The sequence below is a fragment of the Poromitra crassiceps genome, assembly GCF_964638095.1.
Source record: "Poromitra crassiceps genome assembly, chromosome: 10".
NCBI classification, from domain to species: Eukaryota; Metazoa; Chordata; class Actinopteri; order Beryciformes; family Melamphaidae; genus Poromitra; species Poromitra crassiceps.
Genome location: NC_139631.1, coordinates 47,597,580 through 47,617,579, shown reverse-complemented (window position 1 = coordinate 47,617,579; position 20,000 = coordinate 47,597,580). Strand labels below are relative to the sequence as shown.

The 20,000-nt window shown below is 43.9% G+C and overlaps 2 protein-coding genes across 2 annotated transcripts in view; both read right to left on the bottom strand.

Annotated features, from left to right (window-relative positions):
- The window catches only part of tti2 (TELO2 interacting protein 2), a 13,606-nt gene extending 6,827 nt beyond the window's left edge, over positions 1-6,779 (bottom strand). Inside the window, exons 1-4 of the mRNA XM_083643925.1 lie at positions 6,545-6,779; positions 3,957-4,087; positions 480-661; positions 65-122 (exon numbers count right to left, since the gene is read on the bottom strand). Coding sequence (XP_083500051.1) covers positions 65-122; positions 480-661; positions 3,957-4,087; positions 6,545-6,746 — 573 coding nt within the window. The 5' untranslated portion in view covers positions 6,747-6,779. The remainder of the gene's footprint in view (positions 1-64; positions 123-479; positions 662-3,956; positions 4,088-6,544) is intronic.
- A 5,960-nt stretch (positions 6,780-12,739) lies between these two features.
- Positions 12,740-20,000, bottom strand: part of LOC310783354 (palmitoyltransferase ZDHHC12-B-like) — a 12,873-nt gene continuing 5,612 nt past the window's right edge. The window contains exons 3-5 of the mRNA XM_083644204.1: positions 19,515-19,604; positions 18,184-18,350; positions 12,740-14,709 (exon numbers count right to left, since the gene is read on the bottom strand). Of these exons, the coding sequence (XP_083500330.1) occupies positions 14,394-14,709; positions 18,184-18,350; positions 19,515-19,604 (573 nt within the window). The 3' untranslated portion in view covers positions 12,740-14,393. The remainder of the gene's footprint in view (positions 14,710-18,183; positions 18,351-19,514; positions 19,605-20,000) is intronic.

The window sequence follows — 20,000 nt, the reverse complement described above, 5'->3', positions numbered from 1 at the left end:
CGTAACAGACTTTCAGTTATCTGTCAAAGTGACAAAGTAGAGCTTTAATCCACAGAGAACAGACCTGGAGGAGAGTCCCGGAAAACACAAACTTCACCGCTTCACACCGCTGCCACCTGTCCCTGCACACACGCACGCACGCAGGCGCAGGCACGCACACACACACACACACACACACACACACACACACACACACACAGCAAATGAACGAATTTACATGACAAGTAGTCAACTTTGCTTGAGTCTCAAGTCTAAATGTAGAACAGCAAGTCAAGTCAGAACCAATCCAGAGTCCAGTATCAGTTTTCTTAAAGAAAACTAACTATCTAGGACTTTTAGGGTAGGAAATGACAAAGGACAAGTCAAGCGGTTAGGAAATGACATGACATTTTTTGGTTTTGTTGACTATTGGAACATCGGCTACGCAGCCCAAGTCACGTGAATTGATTCAAGACATGTGACTGGAGTACCCCCCTCACTTGCTCAGTTCAGGCTGCAGAACGTCCAGGATTTCTCCCAGCATGCCTCTGCTCTCCTCCTCCTCCTCCCTCTTGTCCCCTGTCAGGAAGTGGCCGGGGCTTCTCCACCCACCCGCCCGTAGCAGCGCCCTCTGTAGGCGGGCGGCAGCCTGTCTGGAGGCGGAGCTCGTCCACGCTTCAACCTGCACGGGCACAAACAGGACCCCCTCGATAATGAGATGCGACATTTCAAGGGACTATCGTGTCAATACATTTTCAAATTCTCACAACAGAAGATCCAGACTGTATGTTCTCTGGAGGTCCATGGTGCAATTACTTTTCCTAGTTATCTTGAGAAACGACAGATTTCACAGAAGAAAGTTCTATGATTGAATGATTGATTTTATTCTGGATAAAGAACGACGACATCCAAGGGATATACATGTTATTATCTGGTCTCATAAAAACAGGACAAACAATAACACATAGCATCAACAAAACAGAACAGCCAAGAATAAAAAGAACAGGAAATATGAACCCACATAAGTTACAAAATAAGTTTAGCATATTACTCTAGCTTACTCAGCGAGAATGTTTTCAGAAGGTTTTTAAAACCATTCAGAGAATTCGCAGACTTAATTTCATTAGGGATCTTGTTCCACTCCTCGGCCCCCATATTAGGGCTGTCAAAGAATATTCTATATTTGAATATATATTTGAATAAAAATTTAAAATATTATTTGAATATGAAAATTTATATATATATATATATATATATATATATATATATATATATATATATATATATATATATATATATATTACATTTAACCAAGTAAAAAACCTGGCCAAGAGGGCAACATAAAAACATACATCGTTTTCCTGGTTATTTAAAAACATTACAAAAGTGTAGGCTACTATTGTATTAGTACTGACTGAATAATATGGGGGGGGAAAACAATGTTTATGTTGAAATAATCAAAATGGTTATGTTCAAATAAATATACCAAGTAGTTATAAAAGCTCTCTCTGGTTGTATTGAAATGTACTTCTCCCAACTGTGCTTTTTGAGATTGGGTAGCCTCAACCCCACTATGCTAGTTCTTGTGTTCAGGCTATGAGTGTCCTGAACAGATTGAAAGTACTGAGTAAAATAATCAGTATCATGGTCTCAGTATCAGTATCAACGCCCCCCACGTCTCCTATAAAAATATTGGAGCCACCGAACGTGTACAACCCATTCCACCGACCCACTAAGTGGCGACAGTGCTCTCCAGACTAGAAAAAGCCGAGCCAAAACTGCAGGGGAACGCGCGAGGAAACCATTCTCTCATACTGTAAAATGGATTGGCGAAAACGCTTTCGCTTTCGCGCATTATCGCGCTGGGAGCTGGCGGTGGGGGATTGCAAATTTGCATAATAGATTATGCGTGCAACACACTTTGAAACACCGGCAGAAAGCCCACAATTGCACGCAGCTTCATTGCAGCTGAGCTCACAACCGAAACGACTCATGCAGACTCGCCCAAAGAGCAGCCGCCAGCAGCCAGGCAGCACAGACAGGCAGAGCCTCGCTTGTGACAAACGCTGCAAAGCCACCAGAGACACACCCATGGAGGGAGGAGTTTGAAGGAGAGGGGGGTTTCCTGCTGCTATGGAGGAAATTACTGTTCAAAACTATTGTTTAGATGTCTGACGTCTTACGCCAAAAATAAATGGTTAAAGTGACTGTTCTATCGAATTTCACAAAAAGCCATTTATCTCAGAATAAATTTTCAGACGCTGAAACCATGCTGTATTCTACTGCTAATGCCTACATAACTACTAACTCTACAAACTAACTCTTTTAGACAGAGAAAGCACACATTCTATTAGTTCTTTTGAGATAATTTGTGTTCACAAAATCTTAGCAGAAAAGAATCCTCGGCTCTTGAAAGATGAGCCAGAATCCTCAAAAAAAAACCTTGGCAGAACCTACCTACAGTATTGAAAAAACAGCTGGCAGTGAATGTGTTAATAATAATAATAATAATAATAATACATTTATTTTATATAGCGCTTTTCAAGTACTCAAAGTCGCTTTACAGAATACATGGGTCAAACATAAAACATAACAGAGACAGACATAAAACACAGACAAACAACAAAAGGAAAGGAAGGGGGGGGGGGTTGCGGGGGGGGTTGGCCATAGCAACCAGAGAGCAGCGGCAGCTAAACGCACCAGCGTTCACTCAACCGGAGCAGGGCCAACCTCTGAACATAAAACATAACAGAGACAGACAGACATAAAACACGGACAAACAACAAAAAGAAAGGAGGGGGGGGGATGGGGGGGTTGGCCATAGCAACCAGAGAGCAGCGGCAGCTAAACGCGCCAGCGTTCACTCAACCGGAGCAGGGCCAACCTCTGAACATAAAACATAACAGAGACAGACATAAAACACAGACAAACAACAAAAAGAAAGGGGGGGGGGGTGAAGGCTGAGGGATGTGTGGAGGCGATGACAGTCTTCTGAAGTTTACTCAAGGTAATATCTTTCAAACTGCCTGTATAACATCTAATGTTGTATATATGCTCAACAACGACAGACTTTGTGACCTTAATATTCTGACTTACCACCTTCCCTCTTATAAAGGGTAAGAAATGTAAAGTTGAATGTAGGAGCTTTAGTGTGGTCTGCATAGGTCCACTCCATGGGTGAAATTAGCTTGATAACACTATAAAATATACTAAATGTTGCCAGTATTTCTATTTTCAAAAAGGACTTAAGGCAGCAGTTGGTGATAAAATATGTTTAAGCTTGAATACTCTGAACAGCTGGGGACTTCTAAACTTAGTTACTAGTCTACTCTGAAATCCATTTAAATTGTACTGTATTGTTATTTAGGTGTTATATAGGTCTTAGGTTAATCTTGAGTGTTTTGTAAGTTGTAAATGTTACTTTATAAAAATGTACATGCACTTTTTCAAACCTAGATGTGTTAGTAAACCTATATTTTAAATACTATCTGCTTAGTGTCTTGGCCCCTATTCTCAAGCGGCAGACATCTCTATCGCTGATATCTCCAAAACTCACACCAAAACCATTCTAGATGGATAAATAGCACTACACATTAGAGGAACAAAAATTATATAGAGAGGCAAAGTGAACGTCACTTCCTGCTTCAGCACTGTTCCAGAAATTTTCCAAACAGTTCAGCTCTATTTAGAATCGGGAGAGACCATACAACATTTCACTCGGTCCAAAAAAAAAAAAAAAAAACATTGTTAAAATATTTTCTTTAAACCCAATTTTTTTTTAACGTTTTGGTCCAAGTTAAATGTTATGCGATTTCTCCTGTTTCTAAATATATCTGTACCGTTTTTATAAGCATTTTACTAAATGTCTATGGGAAAATAAATAGCGGATGAAAATCTCTGGTACAGTGCTGAAGCAGGAAGTGACGTTACACTTTGGCTCTCTATTGGGGTGAACTCTCCCTTTAAGCTCTGCCTACCTGCAGGTGAGTGACGGCCAGCACCCAGCTGGGTGGCGCCAGCGAGCGCAGCAGAGAGCCCCGGGCCGAGCTCAGCGTCTGATTGGTCCTGGTCTGACCTCCTGCACTCTGATTGGTCCCGGTCTCTAGAGCTGCAATGATTAATCGAATAGTCAATGGACAGATTAATCGACAACTATTTTGATCATCATTTTGAGTATTTTTTTACGGGAAAAAATAATGTCAAAGTTCTCTGATTCCAGCTTGTTAATGTGAATATTTTCTGGGCGTCCGGGTAGTGTAGCGGCAGATTGGTGTAGCGCTAGATTCCCTGCCTACCAACATGAGGGTCACAGGTTCGTATCCACGTGTTACCTCCGGCTTGGTCGGGCGTGCATACAGGCACGTTTGGCTGTGCCTGAGGGTGGGAAGCCAGATTGGGGGTATGTGTCCTGGTCGCTGCACTAGCGCCTCCTCTGGGTCGGGGTGACTGGTGGAAGGGAACTGGTGGGAAGAGCGTGATCCTCCCACATGCTACGTCCTGCCGGTGAAGCTCCCGGGTGAAAAGAAGCACCTGGCTACTGCGCATGTGTTGGAGGAAGCATGGTGCTAGTCTCAGCTCTCCCCAGATCGGCAGAGGGTGGAGCAGCGACCAGGGCAGCCAATAGGGCAGCATGGGGATAAATTGGCCAAGTATAATTGGGGAGAAAATGGGCAAAAATATGGAGAGAAAAAAAAGAAGAAACACAAAATAATCATATTTTCTGGTTTCTTTACTCCTCTATGATAGTCAACTGAATATAAATAAGGAAGGAGAAGCTCGAACAGTTCAATGCCTTTATCGAAACATGAGTCTCTACTCTAATAAACGCATTGAAGTGTTTGAGCTGCTCCAGATTCCTTCATTCTTCTTCTTCTTTTAGATGATCTTTGGGGCATGTTTTGCGTTTAGACAGGACAGTAGGCAGACAGGACAGTAGGCAGACAGGACAGCAGGCAGACAGGACAGCAGGCAGACAGGACAGCAGGCAGACAGGACAGTAGGCAGTAGGGCTGGGTCGGTTTGAAAATTTTAAAACCGGTTCGATATTGCCGTCTAAACCGGATCGAACCGGTATACCAATTTTTTTTGTAATTAATTATTATTATTTTTTATTTTTTAAGCAGGGCTCCCGAGTGTGGCCCATAACTGTCTGTAGTGCAACTTCAGTCCACCTGATAGCGATAATACACCTCTAAGCTGGTATTGTCAACCAGCAATAATACTGAATAAAAAGAAGCAGGACACCTGTGTAACAAACACACCCTGTATTTATTTCTCATAACTAACTATTCAGCTCAACTTTTCTTCTAAACATCAAAATAATAAATGAAATAAGACTTCTGCCTATAGTGCAACTTGAGAAAAGGCTAATAAAAACACAAGCAGTGCAATCAGAATGGATTGGCTTACAGCTGAGCTGCCTTATAAACTTCAAAACTCACAAATTCACACAATATAGGGCCTAGGCATGGGTCGGTTTGAACATTTTGAAACCGGTTCGATATTCCCCAAAAAAACGTATCAAAGCGGCTGCAGTTGGTGGCGATAATGCACCTCTAAGCTGGTATGCTGCCAACCAGCACGAACACTGAATACAAATAAGCAGAACCTTTTAACTGTAACAACACACTGTTTTTATTTCTCATAACTATTCAGCATAACTTTTCTTCAAACATCAACATAATAAACAAAATAAGACTTTTGCCTACTAGTGCAACTTGAGAAGAGGCTAATACGAACAATAGTGCAATCAGAATGGACTGGCAAAAAAAAAAAAAAAAAAGGGGTTTTCGGTTCGCACGTGATCAAACCGGTTTGGGCTCGTACACCGAACCGAACCGGTAAAACCGGAAATCGACCCATGCCTAGTAGGCAGACAGGACAGCAGGCAGACAGGACAGTAGACAGATAGGACAGTAGGCAGACAGGACAGTAGACAGACAGGACAGTAGGCAGACAGGACAGCAGGCAGACAGGACAACAGGCAGACAGGACAGCAGGCAGACAGGACAGCAGGCAGACAGGACAGCAGGCAGACAGGAAAGGTGGGGAGAGAGAGGGGATGACATGCAGCAAAGGACCTCGGGTCGGATTTGAAACCGCGTCGGCCGCGCGAAGGACCCAGCCTCCGTGGTACGCGTGCTACCAGGTGAGCCAGCAGGATGCACTAATATCCACAAACTACTGGCTTTTTCTTCGGTCTAATAGTTGCTAAGCCGCTTTCTTCTCCTCCTCTGGATTTAATGTATCTGCTGCACCTTTTCTGACGTGAGTCAGGGATTCTGTGATTCCCACAGGCTGAAATTCAACTTTCTTAGTTATTTACTCTAAAATGTCTTTACATCCACCGGACCTGCTTACTCATAGCTGATGCGCAGTGGAACTCCCTCTCTGAACTGAATATTTCTGGGTTGTGGTAAAAACAAGACATTTGAGTACGTCAGCTTGGGCTTTGGGAAACACTGAATTTTTTGACATTTTATAGACCAAACTAATCAATTAATGAATAGTGAAAATAATCGACAGATTATTCGATAATGAAAATAATAGTTAGTTGCAGCCCTACCGGTCTCCCCTCGCTCTCTCTTCCCATCTCCCAGTCTGTCCAGTAAGGCGTTGAGAGCGGAGCAGACTGAGCGCGCTCTGTCCGGGACGTCCCGGTAGAGGTGGGCCGGAGGTGGGCCGCTGTCTGGCTCGCAGAGCGGCAGAACGGCTCGGCTAATCAGAGCTGCCGTCAGACCGCCATACTCCGCCGCCAAGCACGCCATGCTCTGATTGGTGGAGTCCGGAGAGAACAGCCAATCAGGATCCGCCGCTCTGAATAACTGTTCTATCTGTCCAATGAGAGCCGTCGCTTCACACTCTGAAGCTTTTTTGTCTGAACAAATCAGCTTCTCCTGCAGCTGAGACAGGACCTCTGTGATTGGAGGACAGGGGTGAGAGGGGAGGGACTTCTCTGGTGATGATGATGGAGAAAGCTGGAGCTGATGAAGCAGGGATGAGAGCTCCATACTGACCAGAAAGAAAGAAAGAAAAAGGGGACAAGGCAGGAGACAGAAAGAGAGAAAGAGAAAAGAAAAAAGATCAGCACTTCATTCTACACTGTTCTGTTCTTTTCTTCAGTGTTGTTATTTTACCAGCAATGGAAGACAAACAAGTCCCCTGGGAACAATACATCCTTATTAAGAATATTATAATAAGTATGTAGCCTAAATAAAGCTGTCAGGTAGTGGAGTAAAAAGTACAATATTGCCTCTGACATGTAGTGGAGTTAGTAGCCTAAAAAGTAGCAGAAAATACAAATACTCGAGTAAAGTAACGTTACAAGAAGTGCATTAAATTAGCTAGTATTAAGTAAACCTATGTGAGTAAATAAGGACAGGTAAGCGTTAGTTACTTTCCACCACTTAATCATGACATAAATGGAATATTATCTTACAGTATTCCATATATGTTTATTATAACATCAATGTAGCCACGAAAATACTGCAGGAAATCAAATGAAATAAGAAGAGAGTAACGTTAGTCAGTTAGCATGTAAGCTGCAGAGCTGTTTCTCTGTGACTCACTTCCTGGCCTTTGACTTCTGTCTGCTGCCGTGCGCGTGGACAAAGCCGTTATTTTTGTGTAGTTGAATAAAACTCCAATATTCTGATGCCGTTACTTTAATAGATCGATGTCTGATGCACGCAAAGTGTATCTGCCGGACGTTATACCGGGAGGGACAGCGCGTTAAGAAACAGCCTCCGACTGGGAACAAGGCTCCGCACAAAAGGTTCCGCCCGCCTGAGAGAGAGAGAGAGAGAGAGAGAGAGAGAGAGAGAGAGAGAGAGAGAGAGAGAGAGAGAGAGAGAGAGAGAGAGAGAGAGAGAGAGAGAGAGAGAGAGAGAGAGAGAGAGAGAGAGAGAGAGAGAGAGAGAGAGAGAGAGAGAGAGAGAGAGAGAGAGAGAGAGAGAGAGTTAACCTATCCAAGACAAAAATCATGATATTCCAAAAAGGGCCCAGCCCCCAGCATCACAAATAGGCTATAAATTCTTACTAGATAAAATGGCCCTAGAACACACAAAACATTACACCTACCTCGGTGTAAACATCAGCACCACAGGTAACTTCAACAAAGCCGTGAATGACCTGAGAGACAAGGCAAGAAGGGCTTTTTACGCTATCAAAAGAAACATCAAGTTGGACATACCGATTAAAACCTGGCTCAAAATACTGGACTCTGTCATAGAACCCATTTCCCTTTATGGTTGTGAAGTCTGGGGTCCACTTACCAACCAAGACTTCACAAACTGGGACAAACACCAAATTGAGACTCTGGCTCTGCATGCAGAATTCTACAAATCCATTCTTCGCGTCCAACGAAAAATACCAAAACGCATGCAGAGCAGAATTAGGAAGATACCCACTAATGATCAAAATTCAGAAGAGAGCATCTACATTGTATGACCACCTTAAAGAAAGTGACCCCGATACAAAGCCCTCACCCACAGAGAGAGCCTAGGGAGATGCCCCCTCAGTCAGCTGATCCTGGGGCTCCGCCCACAAGCACAAGTAGAGCCACCAGACAGACACCCCTACAGATTAAACCAAATCATAAGAAAACAAAAAGAGAACTAGCTAAACACACTGGAAGGAATCAACCAAAAAGCAGAGCAAACTGGAATGCTACCTGGCCCTATAGAGACTACACAGTGGCAGAATACCTTAGCACTGTGACCGACCCCAAACTTAGGAAAACCTTGACTAGGTACAGACTCAGTGAGCACAACCTGGCCATCGAGAGAGGCCGCCACAGGCAGACGTGGCTCCCAAGGGAAGACAGACTGTCACTGTGCACCCACTGCACCCAACATGCAGTGGAAAGTGAGTTGCACTTTCTAACCTCCTGCAACCTGTACCAGGACATCAGAGACTTGTATTTCCCACAGATCACAATCACTCATAAGGACTTTGAGAACATGACTGATAACAAAAAAATCCCATATCTGCTGGGTGAAATACAACAATGTGCAAACACAGCAGCAAGGTTTGTGAGCTGTTGTGACAAGAAAAGGACAAATGAGACACAACCACCCCAAAGCTCAGGGTCCGCCCTCTGCACACCCTGTACATAAGGCAGGCTGTACATACCTCTTCACATATTGTACATAGTCATGCTGTACATATCTACATACTGTACAGTAATCTTTAACTCATCTGTCTATATCCTACTTTTAAACTTTTGTTACCTATAGCCTTATGTACAGATTTGATTGCAAAATATAAATACATAGCTCTGTTTACACATCTCTGTATTAAAACAGGCTAACATTAATAGCTGTGCTACATTTGTTTATAATTGTGTTATTATTATTATTATTATTATTATATTATGTTAAGTTTTATATTATTATTGTGCATTTTTTGTTTTGTTTCACACCTGCTTTGGCAATGTAAACTTATGTTTTCCATGCCAATAAAGCCTTTTTGAATATAATTGAATTGAATTGAGAGAGAGAGAGAGAGAGAGAGAGAGAGAGAGAGAGAGAGAGATATTCCTCTTCCTTTTTGAATATCTTCAGATTTTGTGATGTTACTGGGTAACAAAATGTATTTTTGTTTTTCTGTTTTTTTGTGTAATTACTAAGTGTTGCTATGTGTATGCTCTGGCAATGTAAGATGCACCTTATCATGCCATTAAAGCCCTTTAGAATTTGAGAGAGAGAGAGAGGGGGGGGGGGGGGGGGGGGTCACCAGAGCTGCTGGTCAGCAGGAGGAAGGCTTTCCACAGAGCCACACTGCCCTCCAGAGGACAACTGCCGTAACTATCTTTTGGGCCCCAGCACTGGAACACCAAATGGATTGGAAGTAGGAAACTCTCATTAATGTTCTACTATGTAGTAACTTGTGTTACTTCCTGCCTTTTAGACACAGAATAGCTGATGTGAAAAATGTTATGATTTCATATCAAATGAAATGATGAAACATTCTGACCCATCAATGATAAGGGACCGTTCGTTATTTATGGAAGGGTTCACTGGAGGAAAATAGGGGAGGGTGATGCTTTTTAAAATTTAGTCTCAGGGAGGGTGCACTGTTATTAATTTAAGTCCATAGGAGGGTCATACAAATTTAAATTGATCAAATATATTTTATTTTATCGTATCTATTCATTTTTTATGCACCCTCACTGACAGAAAGGAGAGGCAGCATCACCTGGACACCGCCACAGGGGTGGTGCGGTGTTGGTTTATTTACATGTATTACTTACGTAGTAATCTTTGATCTGGGAAAAGTCCTCTCACAGCTTTATTAAGCCGGACAGCCTTCCACGAAGCGGCAGCACTGGCTACTGTCTGCACACACGGTGTTCACATGGAAACACAGCAGAGTGAGGAGGGAGAGGAGCAGAGAGAGGGGAGTCATGCTGGAGTCTGTGGTCCTGGCTGGCTGGCAGTGGAGAGGAGAGATGGTTCTTTGAGCTGGAGTGAAAAATGCTGCTGATGAGACCTGGTCTTCTTCTGGTGAAGCAAAAGATCTTCTTGGCAAGACTTGACCGAGGATACTCTGGCCTCATCTGATATCCTCTTTATATCCAACACGTGGGGGGGGGGGGGGGTTTGTGGGAGGGCAGTTACTGGAAGAGATGATGGGGTTAAAACCTAAAACATGAGATCCATGAGACATGCTAATATTCACGTCAAGAAAAAATGTGAGTGACACATTACACATTCCCCCCCACCCATAAGTTGAGTTGGCACTACTGTGAATCAAAATAGAAGTAAGATTTCATGGTAATGATAAGTGTCTTTGGTAGAAAATAATCATGTAGGAAGCCTCTTAATGGTTATGCATTTCCCCCTTTTATCCACAATAATAATTTATCACCAATGCACTGGGCCACATCACAGCTTGGCTAAATTAATCATGCCTCCAACTCAACACATCTAAAACTGTCAGTATGTTTTTCTCCAAACGGCCACGTACCACTCCAGAACCGGTCATACTGATATCAGGAGAAAAACTGCAAGTTGTTTGTCACTTGTCACAAGGTCAGGTTTAGCCTTGAAGTAAAAATTAAAAATACATTGAAGTAAACATTTAAATAATTAACTCGTTGGTTTTGGTTGGTTTGGTTTTATTTAGCTTCAAGAGTGCCTTTTTGTTCTTGTGTGACCCTCAACAGGCTTTGAGAATCGCCCGGCCACTTACTGATAGTTATGCTTAAATTAACCCACTCATATTCTCATTTATTTCAAGAAAAACATTTTAGCTAGTGGAAATTCTAATTGGCTGGTAACTTTAAAATCTAGCAGCCATATTGGCAGGTGGTCAAAAAAGTTAATTTCAAGCCATGCAGGGAGAGCAGGTGGTGACATAGGAGTGAGAAAAGGATCAAATATTGGTGGTTAAGACTGAATAATGACATCACAACTGTTAATTTAAAATGAGTTATTCCTCTAAACCTGCCTTCAAATGCTCCAAATTTTCTGCACCGGCGCCATTCGGCACCCAGCCCTCGGCCCTCAGCAAAATGTGGCCCTTGGTTTCTAATCACTGTTCCAGTCCCAACAACAAAGTAAAACCGCAATCTACAATGCAACATAAAACCATTGATGAAAACTTTATATTAGAATCCTAAATACTAATAACACCCAAACGGAATAGTAAACAAAAACACATGAAAACATGTAATAACCATTGATACAAAGTTAAATCACACGCAATTACACATAGCCTAACACCAATGGCACCAAAAGTAGCCTAAATATAGAATCATAAATACTGATAAAACCCAAATGGAATACTAAATAAAAACATATGCATATGGGATGTGTTCAGTGGCTCAGTGCCATGGTTAACACTGTTGCCTCACAGCAAGAAGGTCCAGGGTTCAAACCCTGGTCCGTCGCAGGTCCTTTCTGTGTGGAGTTTGCATGTTCTGTGTTCGTGTGGGTTTTCTCCGGGTGCTCCGGTTTCCTCCCACCATCAAAGACATGTATGTTAGGGTTAATACTCCTGTCAGTGCCCCTGACCAAGGTACTGGCAAAGGAACTGGAGTTGGTCCCCGGGCGCTGCACTGTGGCTGCCTACTGCTCCTAGTTCTAGGAAGGTTCCTAGTAGAGGATGGGTCAAATGCAGAGGATGAATTTACCCATGGGGATAAATAAAGTAGGCTATAACTTAAAACTTATGAAAGCTGCATAAAACATATTTTGAAATAATTTAAAATGAAGATAACTATCCTACTGTCGAAGTAAACAGTAAAGAACCATTGTGGGTGGCATTCACTCATTCTCTTTGCTACAACTGCACCACGTTTGACATTAAATAAGCAACTTCTTCTGGGCCTGGGACCCAGCGAGGCTCATTGTGATTGGATGAGTGCTAGGCCAATCAGAAGCAGAGAAGGTGCCTCCAAGCCTTGGCCATCATCCGGAAAAAATTATCGCCTCCCAGTCTATTTTTCTGGGTTCCCAGATTGACACTCACTCAGCTGTGCACTCATGTGTACAGCAGCCTCAGTGCTGCCGCCAGCGTGGCCGCTGTTTCTCAACACAAGTAAAACCAAAAAAATAAAATCATTTTTCTATGAAAAAGTTTAAAAACAACGCCTAGGACAACAAAAACGCTGCGGAGAGCACTGGGTGAGTCGTCAGATCATAATTAATGTGAGTTGAGGGCTGCAGGTTAAAAAAAAACGAAATTCTCCTTTAAAGTCAAACCTGTCTGCTGTGTGTTTCTCAGGTTAAAGAGTCACAGGAGTCTGTCTTTATAGAATAACTTTATTCATCTTATAAAATAATCAACACAAAGGGAACAAAGACCGGAAATCTACTTTTTGGGAAATGGTCAAGTGATTTCTTTGTTGCAAAGATGTGCATGTGCACATGCCGCATTCACACATCAGTCTCCTGCTTTCTTCTCCGACAGTCGTGCATGGCACTGTGGTGAACTTGTGCACTAGAAACCATGCAATGTAATCCTTAGCAGTAAAAGAAGCCATCGATAATCCACTATATCCATAATAGCGAATTTAGCTAATTGCAATAGGGCTGCCCTCGACCAAAGATTATCCTGGTCGACCAGAAATCGACCACAGCTCCGACCAATTGATTGGTCGAAACGGGGTCTAAAAAATAAATAAAACAGCGTTGTAACGTTACCGGAATGGTAATCAATCTGATCAGCGTGCTGTGTGCAACACCTGGCCATATTCAGTTAATGGGAAACAGCTTTGAGTTGCCTGTGTGATGGTTATGGTTTTGTAACTTAGTAATTAGTAATTAGTTGGCAGAGAGGACAGCTAGACAGCTTTTGCGATTTATTCCAGTAACATCTTATAAGAGTCTGTCTAACATTACCGGAGTTGGAGTGTACCTCTGTGGACTCCACTACTCAACTGTGGACTATAGTCTCAACTCATAAGGTGCGTACTGCGTAGTTAGCCGCTCGTTAACAGCCGATGGTGGCTGCGTGCTGAAACGTGTCCATTGTTTGCGCTGATAGCTGAGACATTTACTTGTTAATTCCATCACTCTGCTGGTTGCTCTTCTTTCAGTCTAGAGATAGCCTGCTAACTACGCCTGGATCACTTCATGTGTGCTTCTAGAAAAGGTCTGTGTTGCAACTTGCTTCCGCGGCACGTTACTTCGTTCCGGATCGCTTTTCTTGTGATGAAATTGAATCTCTCCTATGAAATTATTAACACCAGCGATTCTTCGACCAACGTGAATCTCGTCGACCAAGAGCACGTCGACCGACCAATCGATCAGGAGGGGGCAGCCCTAAATTGCAACCTATGGGATTGAGCTCTGAAAGGCCTGAGCAGGAATGTCCTCTCTACTTACTGTATGTGCTGTGTATTAATGAATATCATTAGTGTGTTAAATGTTGTCAATAAATACAAAAATGAAATCAATTGTATCAAAACAACAACACAGTGCATTATTTGCAGCAGATATAAAGGCCATTGGTGTTATAGTTTAGCGTCTCCACTCTCCCACTAGGCAACAAACAGATTTATAGATGATGATTGCTGATGACCGGTTGCGTCAGGCAAGTACAGCTGTCTGCTGAGTGTGAACAGTACAGCTGTCTGCTGAGTGTGAACAGTATAGCTGTTGGTGGGGGGGGGGGGGAGGAGGAGTTGATTTGGGAGATTTTCTTATTTCACGGAGTGGAGAAAGGAGTTGCAGGGGGAGGAAAGTGTGTTATTGTCCGGGGGTTGGAGTTGTTTCTTGACTGTAGAGAAGAAGGTGCGGGGGTTTCAGTTGGTGCTGTTGATGAGGTTGGAGAAGTGGGCAGATTTGGCAGCTTGGAGTGCGTCACCGTAGGAGGAGATGTGTTGTTTGTAAGCTTCAGTGTGGTGTGAGTTTTTTTTTTGTAAAGTCTTTCATCTAAACTGGGTTCCGAAAACGTCTGGTTGCAGGTTAGACGTGGTTGTGGTTGTTTCTGTGGTACACCTGCTCCCACACCACCGTGCGGCAGAGGCAGAAGAACTCGTGCAGGTTGCAGACGAGCCCGCGGTCGAAAGGGTTCTCCTGGTCTCCGCAGTTCTTCAGGTAGGAGATCCTGTGGCGCGACATGAACTCCCAGGTGGTTGTGTTGATGGAGACCAGGTAGAGGTGGCAGCCCAGCAGCAGCAGGACCACGACAGAGAACACGCCGACCACGCCCAGCGCCGCCAGCAGGAAGCCGTTGGCTCTGAACCACAGCTGCCACGTGCCGCCGGACGACACGCCCGACCTGGAAGACACGGAGACACCAACGTTATAGAGCAGCGACACCCAGAGGCTGATTATGACATGACATATGCATGCATGCATAAAAGCCCCCCCGCCCTCATAGTGCACAATTAAAGGAAGGCTTAGTCAATTTTTCAACCCACTTTGTATCATTCTAATCTCTGTAAATATAAGCAGCCTCCAAGACATGTTTGTGGTTTGTGGTGGTTTGAGACGTACGGCCTGAGAGGCAAGTTAGAAAAATTTAATTGCATTTTCAAAGTCTGATCTTTTCTCCAATCTGTTTAAAAAAGTTTTGGCAGGGTAGTTCTTCTAAGTTACATAAGGTACATGCCTTGTGTTGAGACGGCATGGAGAAAGGAGAACTCATCTGGAGAAAAACATGAATGCTTTAGTCCAGCGGTGGCCAAACTTTTTTGGTTGTGGGCCGCATACAGAAAAATATAAGGAGTCGCGGGCCAAACAATATTATTATTATTATTATTATTTTGCTAAATTCATGGCGGGCAGCGGGCCGAAGTTGGCCCGCGGGCCGTAGTTTGGCCACCCCTGCTTTAGTCCTATTTAGAACATGGGGTAGTTTAGCACTCCTGTGGCAGAAATGAGTATTACAACAAACTCTTACTACTGCTAATACTACTACTACTAGTACTACTACTACTACTACTACTAATAATAATAAATAATCCTGGCAAAACCTTGTTTTTTTCCTCGCCTGCTCTTGTCATAAACACAGGAGGGAATACAATTTAGAAAATTGGATCATCAGATTTTTCTTTCCCTCAGTTGCCTCTCAGTCCTTCTGTATTCGAGGGACCAGCCAACTAAAAGGCTGCAGGTTTGATCCTTGAAATGTGGCTCCATCAGTGTCAAGCTGTGTGACACTCCTATTGGCATCAACAAAATGTAAAAACAGCAGCAGCTTTCAACTGTTTCAGGTCAAGACCCCCCAAAAGTGCTGCCTACTTGCAACCTCGTATTCAAAAGTGCTGCCTACTTGCAACCTCATATTAAAAAGTGCTGCCTACTTGCAACCTCGTATTCAAAAGTGCTGCCTACTTGCAACCTCGTATTCAAAAGTGCTGCCTACTTGCAACCTCGTATTCAAAAGTGCTGCCTACTTGCAACCCCGTATTCAAAAGTGCTGCCTACTTGCAACCTCATATTCAAAAGTGCTGCCTACTTGCAACCTCGTATTCAAAAGTGCTGCCTACTTGCAACCTCGTATTCAAAAGTGCTGCCTACTTGCAACCTCGTATTCAAAAGTGCTGCCTACTTGCAACCTCGTATTCAAAAGTGCTGCCTACTTGCAACCCCGTTCAAAAGTGCTGCCTACTTGCAACCTCGTATTCAAAAGTGCTGCCTACTTGCAACCTCGTATTCAAAAGTGCTGCCTACTTGCAACCTCGTATTCAAAAGTGCTGCCTACTTGCAACCTCGTATTCAAAAGTGCTGCCTACTTGCAACCCCGTTCAAAAGTGCTGCCTACTTGCAACCTCGTATTCAAAAGTGCTGCCTACTTGCAACCTCGTATTCAAAAGTGCTGCCTACTTGCAACCTCGTATTCAAAAGTGCTGCCTACTTGCAACCTCGTATTCAAAAGTGCTGCCTACTTGCAACCTCGTATTCAAAAGTGCTGCCTACTTGCAACCTCGTATTCAAAAGTGCTGCCTACTTGCAACCTCGTATTCAAAAGTGCTGCCTACTTGCAACCTCATATCCAAAAGTGCTGCCTACTTGCAACCTCATATTCAAAAGTGCTTCCTACTTGCAACCTCGTATTCAAAAGTGCTTCCTACTTGCAACCTCGTATTCAAAAGTGCTGCCTACTTGCAACCTCGTATTCAAAAGTGCTGACTACTTGCAACCCCGTATTCAAAAGTGCTGCCTACTTGCAACCTCGTATTCAAAAGTGCTGCCTACTTGCAACCCTGTTCAAAAGTGCTGCCTACTTGCAACCTCGTATTCAAAAGTGCTGCCTACTTGCAACCTCGTATTCAAAAGTGCTGGTTACTTGCAACCTCGTATTCAAAAGTGCTGCCTACTTGCAACCCCGTTCAAAAGTGCTGCCTACTTGCAACCTCATATTCAAAAGTGCTGCCTACTTGCAACCCCGTTCAAAAGTGCTGCCTACTTGCAACCTCGTATTCAAAAGTGCTGCCTACTTGCAACCTCGTATTCAAAAGTGCTGCCTACTTGCAACCTCGTATTCAAAAGTGCTGCCTACTTGCAACCCCGTTCAAAAGTGCTGCCTACTTGCAACCTTGTATTCAAAAGTGCTGCCTACTTGCAACCTCGTATTCAAAAGTGCTGCCTACTTGCAACCTCGTATTCAAAAGTGCTGCCTACTTGCAACCTCGTATTCAAAAGTGCTGCCTACTTGCAACCTCGTATTGCAACCTCGTATTCAAAAGTGCTGCCTACTTGCAACCTCGTATTCAAAAGTGCTGCCTACTTGCAACCTTGTATTCAAAAGTGCTGCCTACTTGCAACTTCGTATTCAAAAGTGCTGCCTACTTGCAACCTTGTATTCAAAGGTGCTGCCTACTTGCAACCTCGTATTCAAAAGTGCTGCCTACTTGCAACGTCATATTCAAGTGCTGCCTACTTGCAACCTCGTATTCAAAAGTGCTGCCTACTTGCAACCTCATATTCAAGTGCTGCCTACTTGCAACCTCATATTCAAGTGCTGCCTACTTGCAACCTCATATTCAAGTGCTGCCTACTTGCAACCTCATATTCGAGTGCTGCCTACTTGCAACCTCATATTCGAGTGCTGCCTACTTGCAACCTCATATTCAAGTGCTGCCTACTTGCAACCTCATATTCAAAAGTGCTGCCTACTTGCAACCTCATATTCAAATGTGCTGCCTACTTGCAACCTCATATTCCAAAGTGCTGCCTACTTGCAACCTCGTATTAAAAAGTGCTGCCTACTTGCAACCTCGTATTCAAAAGTGCTGCCTACTTGCAACCTCGTATTCAAAAGTGCTGCCTACTTGCAACCTCATATTCAAAAGTGCTGCCTACTTGCAACCTCGTATTCAAAAGTGCTGCCTACTTGCAACCTCGTATTCAAAAGTGCTGCCTACTTGCAACCTCGTATTCAAAAGTGCTGCCTACTTGCAACCTCGTATTCAAAAGTGCTGCCTACTTGCAACCTCGTATTCAAATGTGCTGCCTACTTGCAACCTCGTATTCAAAAGTGCTGCCTACTTGCAAGAATATTGAGCTTTATTTCCATTTTTCAGGCTGCTTTACTGATTTATCAGAGGCTGCAAAAGAGTAGAGACACGATAATTAATTTGTATGTCTGTGAATCATCTCAAAGTCATCGTTGATGGTGTTGAGCAGAGAAGAGGTTTGAGGGGACATACAGAGCGATCTGAAGGGCCCAGAGCAGAGAAGAGGTTTGAGGGGACATACAGAGCGATCTGAAGGGCCCAGAGCAGAGAAGAGGTTTGAGGGGACATACAGAGCGATCTGAAGGGCCCAGAGCAGAGCCAACAGCTGGACCAGCAGGTAGACCATGAACCAGCGGTGGTTTCTCTCCCCCACACAGTTCTCTATCCAGGGACAGTGATGGTCGAAGCGACGCACGCAGCGCTTACACGTCTGGCAGTGCTTCGCTCTCATTGGCTGCTGCTTGACAGAGAGAGGAGACAGAGAGACAGCGTTTGGATTAACTGGGGTTAGAGTTCATGTCACCCAAATTCACATTTACATTCTCCTTTTTTGCCCCATCAGACTAGTGGGACTCAGAAGACTGTGTACAATATGCATGGTGTGAGAGATGTGGACCAGTACGCACAGTCTCATGGTGTGAGAGATGTGGACCAGTACGCACAGTCTCATGGTGTGGGTTAGCTAACCCTATAAAATGTATTACCAGACGCCACTCTTCTGCCAATCTAGGGGTGGGACAAAATATCGATACTCAGGGTATCGCGATATTTCCACTTGCGATACGTTATCGATACATTGGCACCAAGTATCGATATTTTATTAAAATATGCAGGATCTTGAAACTGATCCCCCCACAGCCATTTTGATCAACAGAGTCATAGGGTTGTAAAATGCAAAATAGCCTCTATTACTCTTATCACTCTAAATGTTTTTATTTGCTAATGTCAAATAATATTTGACAAAATAAATATATTACTCTAGGAATGAATTAGAAATTTGCTAAATTACTACATCAAAGCAGCAACACACCCACTTTTTGTATAGTTTTAGGCTATATTTGCAATTGCAATAATGTATGGTTGTCACAAAATCCCAAGGCACACCTGGACTTGTCCTAAGGCACACCTGGACTTGTCCTAAGGCACACCTGGACTTGTCCTAAGGCACACCTGGACTTGTCCTAAGGCACACCTGGACTTGTCCTAAGGAGCACCTGGACTTGTCCTAAGGCACACCTGGACTTGTCCTAAGGCACACCTGGACTTGTCCTAAGGAGCACCTGGACTTGTCCTAAGGCACACCTGGACTTGTCCTAAGGCACACCTGGACGTGTCCTAAGGCACAGCTGGACTTGTCCTAAGGCACACCTGGACTTGTCCTAAGGCACACCTGGACTTGTCCTAAGGCACACCTGGACTTGTCCTAAGGAGCACCTGGACTTGTCCTAAGGCACACCTGGACTTGTCCTAAGGCACACCTGGACTTGTCCTAAGGAGCACCTGGACTTGTCCTAAGGCACACCTGGACTTGTCCTAAGGCACACCTGGACTTGTCCTAAGGAGCACCATTTGGGAAGCACTGTTCTGAAAGGCAGATGATGAGGAGGGAACAGCTGGTTACCTGCAGCAGACAGTATCCACAGCGACGCAGCCGGGGGGTGGAGGACTGAGGGATCATCGACTCCAGCTCCTCACTCGACCCCTGAAGGCCCTGAGCAGAACACACCCATGTAGGTCACACTGAGCAGAACACACTCATGTAGGTCACACTGAGCAGAACACACCCATGTAGGTCACACTGAGCAGAATACACTGAGCAGTAGGGATGGGCGGGAGTACTCGAGTACTCGTTCATAACGTCAGTACTTGAGTAACGTTTCCGCTGTTCGGGTACTCGCCCTACTCGCCACCCCTTTAAAAATGGTCTATCTATGCATGCATCGTTATGTGGATCTGGCAGCATGAACTGCACGGGCGTCAAGTCAGCCAGAATGTACAAGTACGTCATCCGCTTTGTTAGTAATTGTTACATTACATTTTGTTGCTTTCCAAATAAAAGGCTTATTGTAACGTAAGTTGTAACCTTATGTATTTTGATTATTGACTA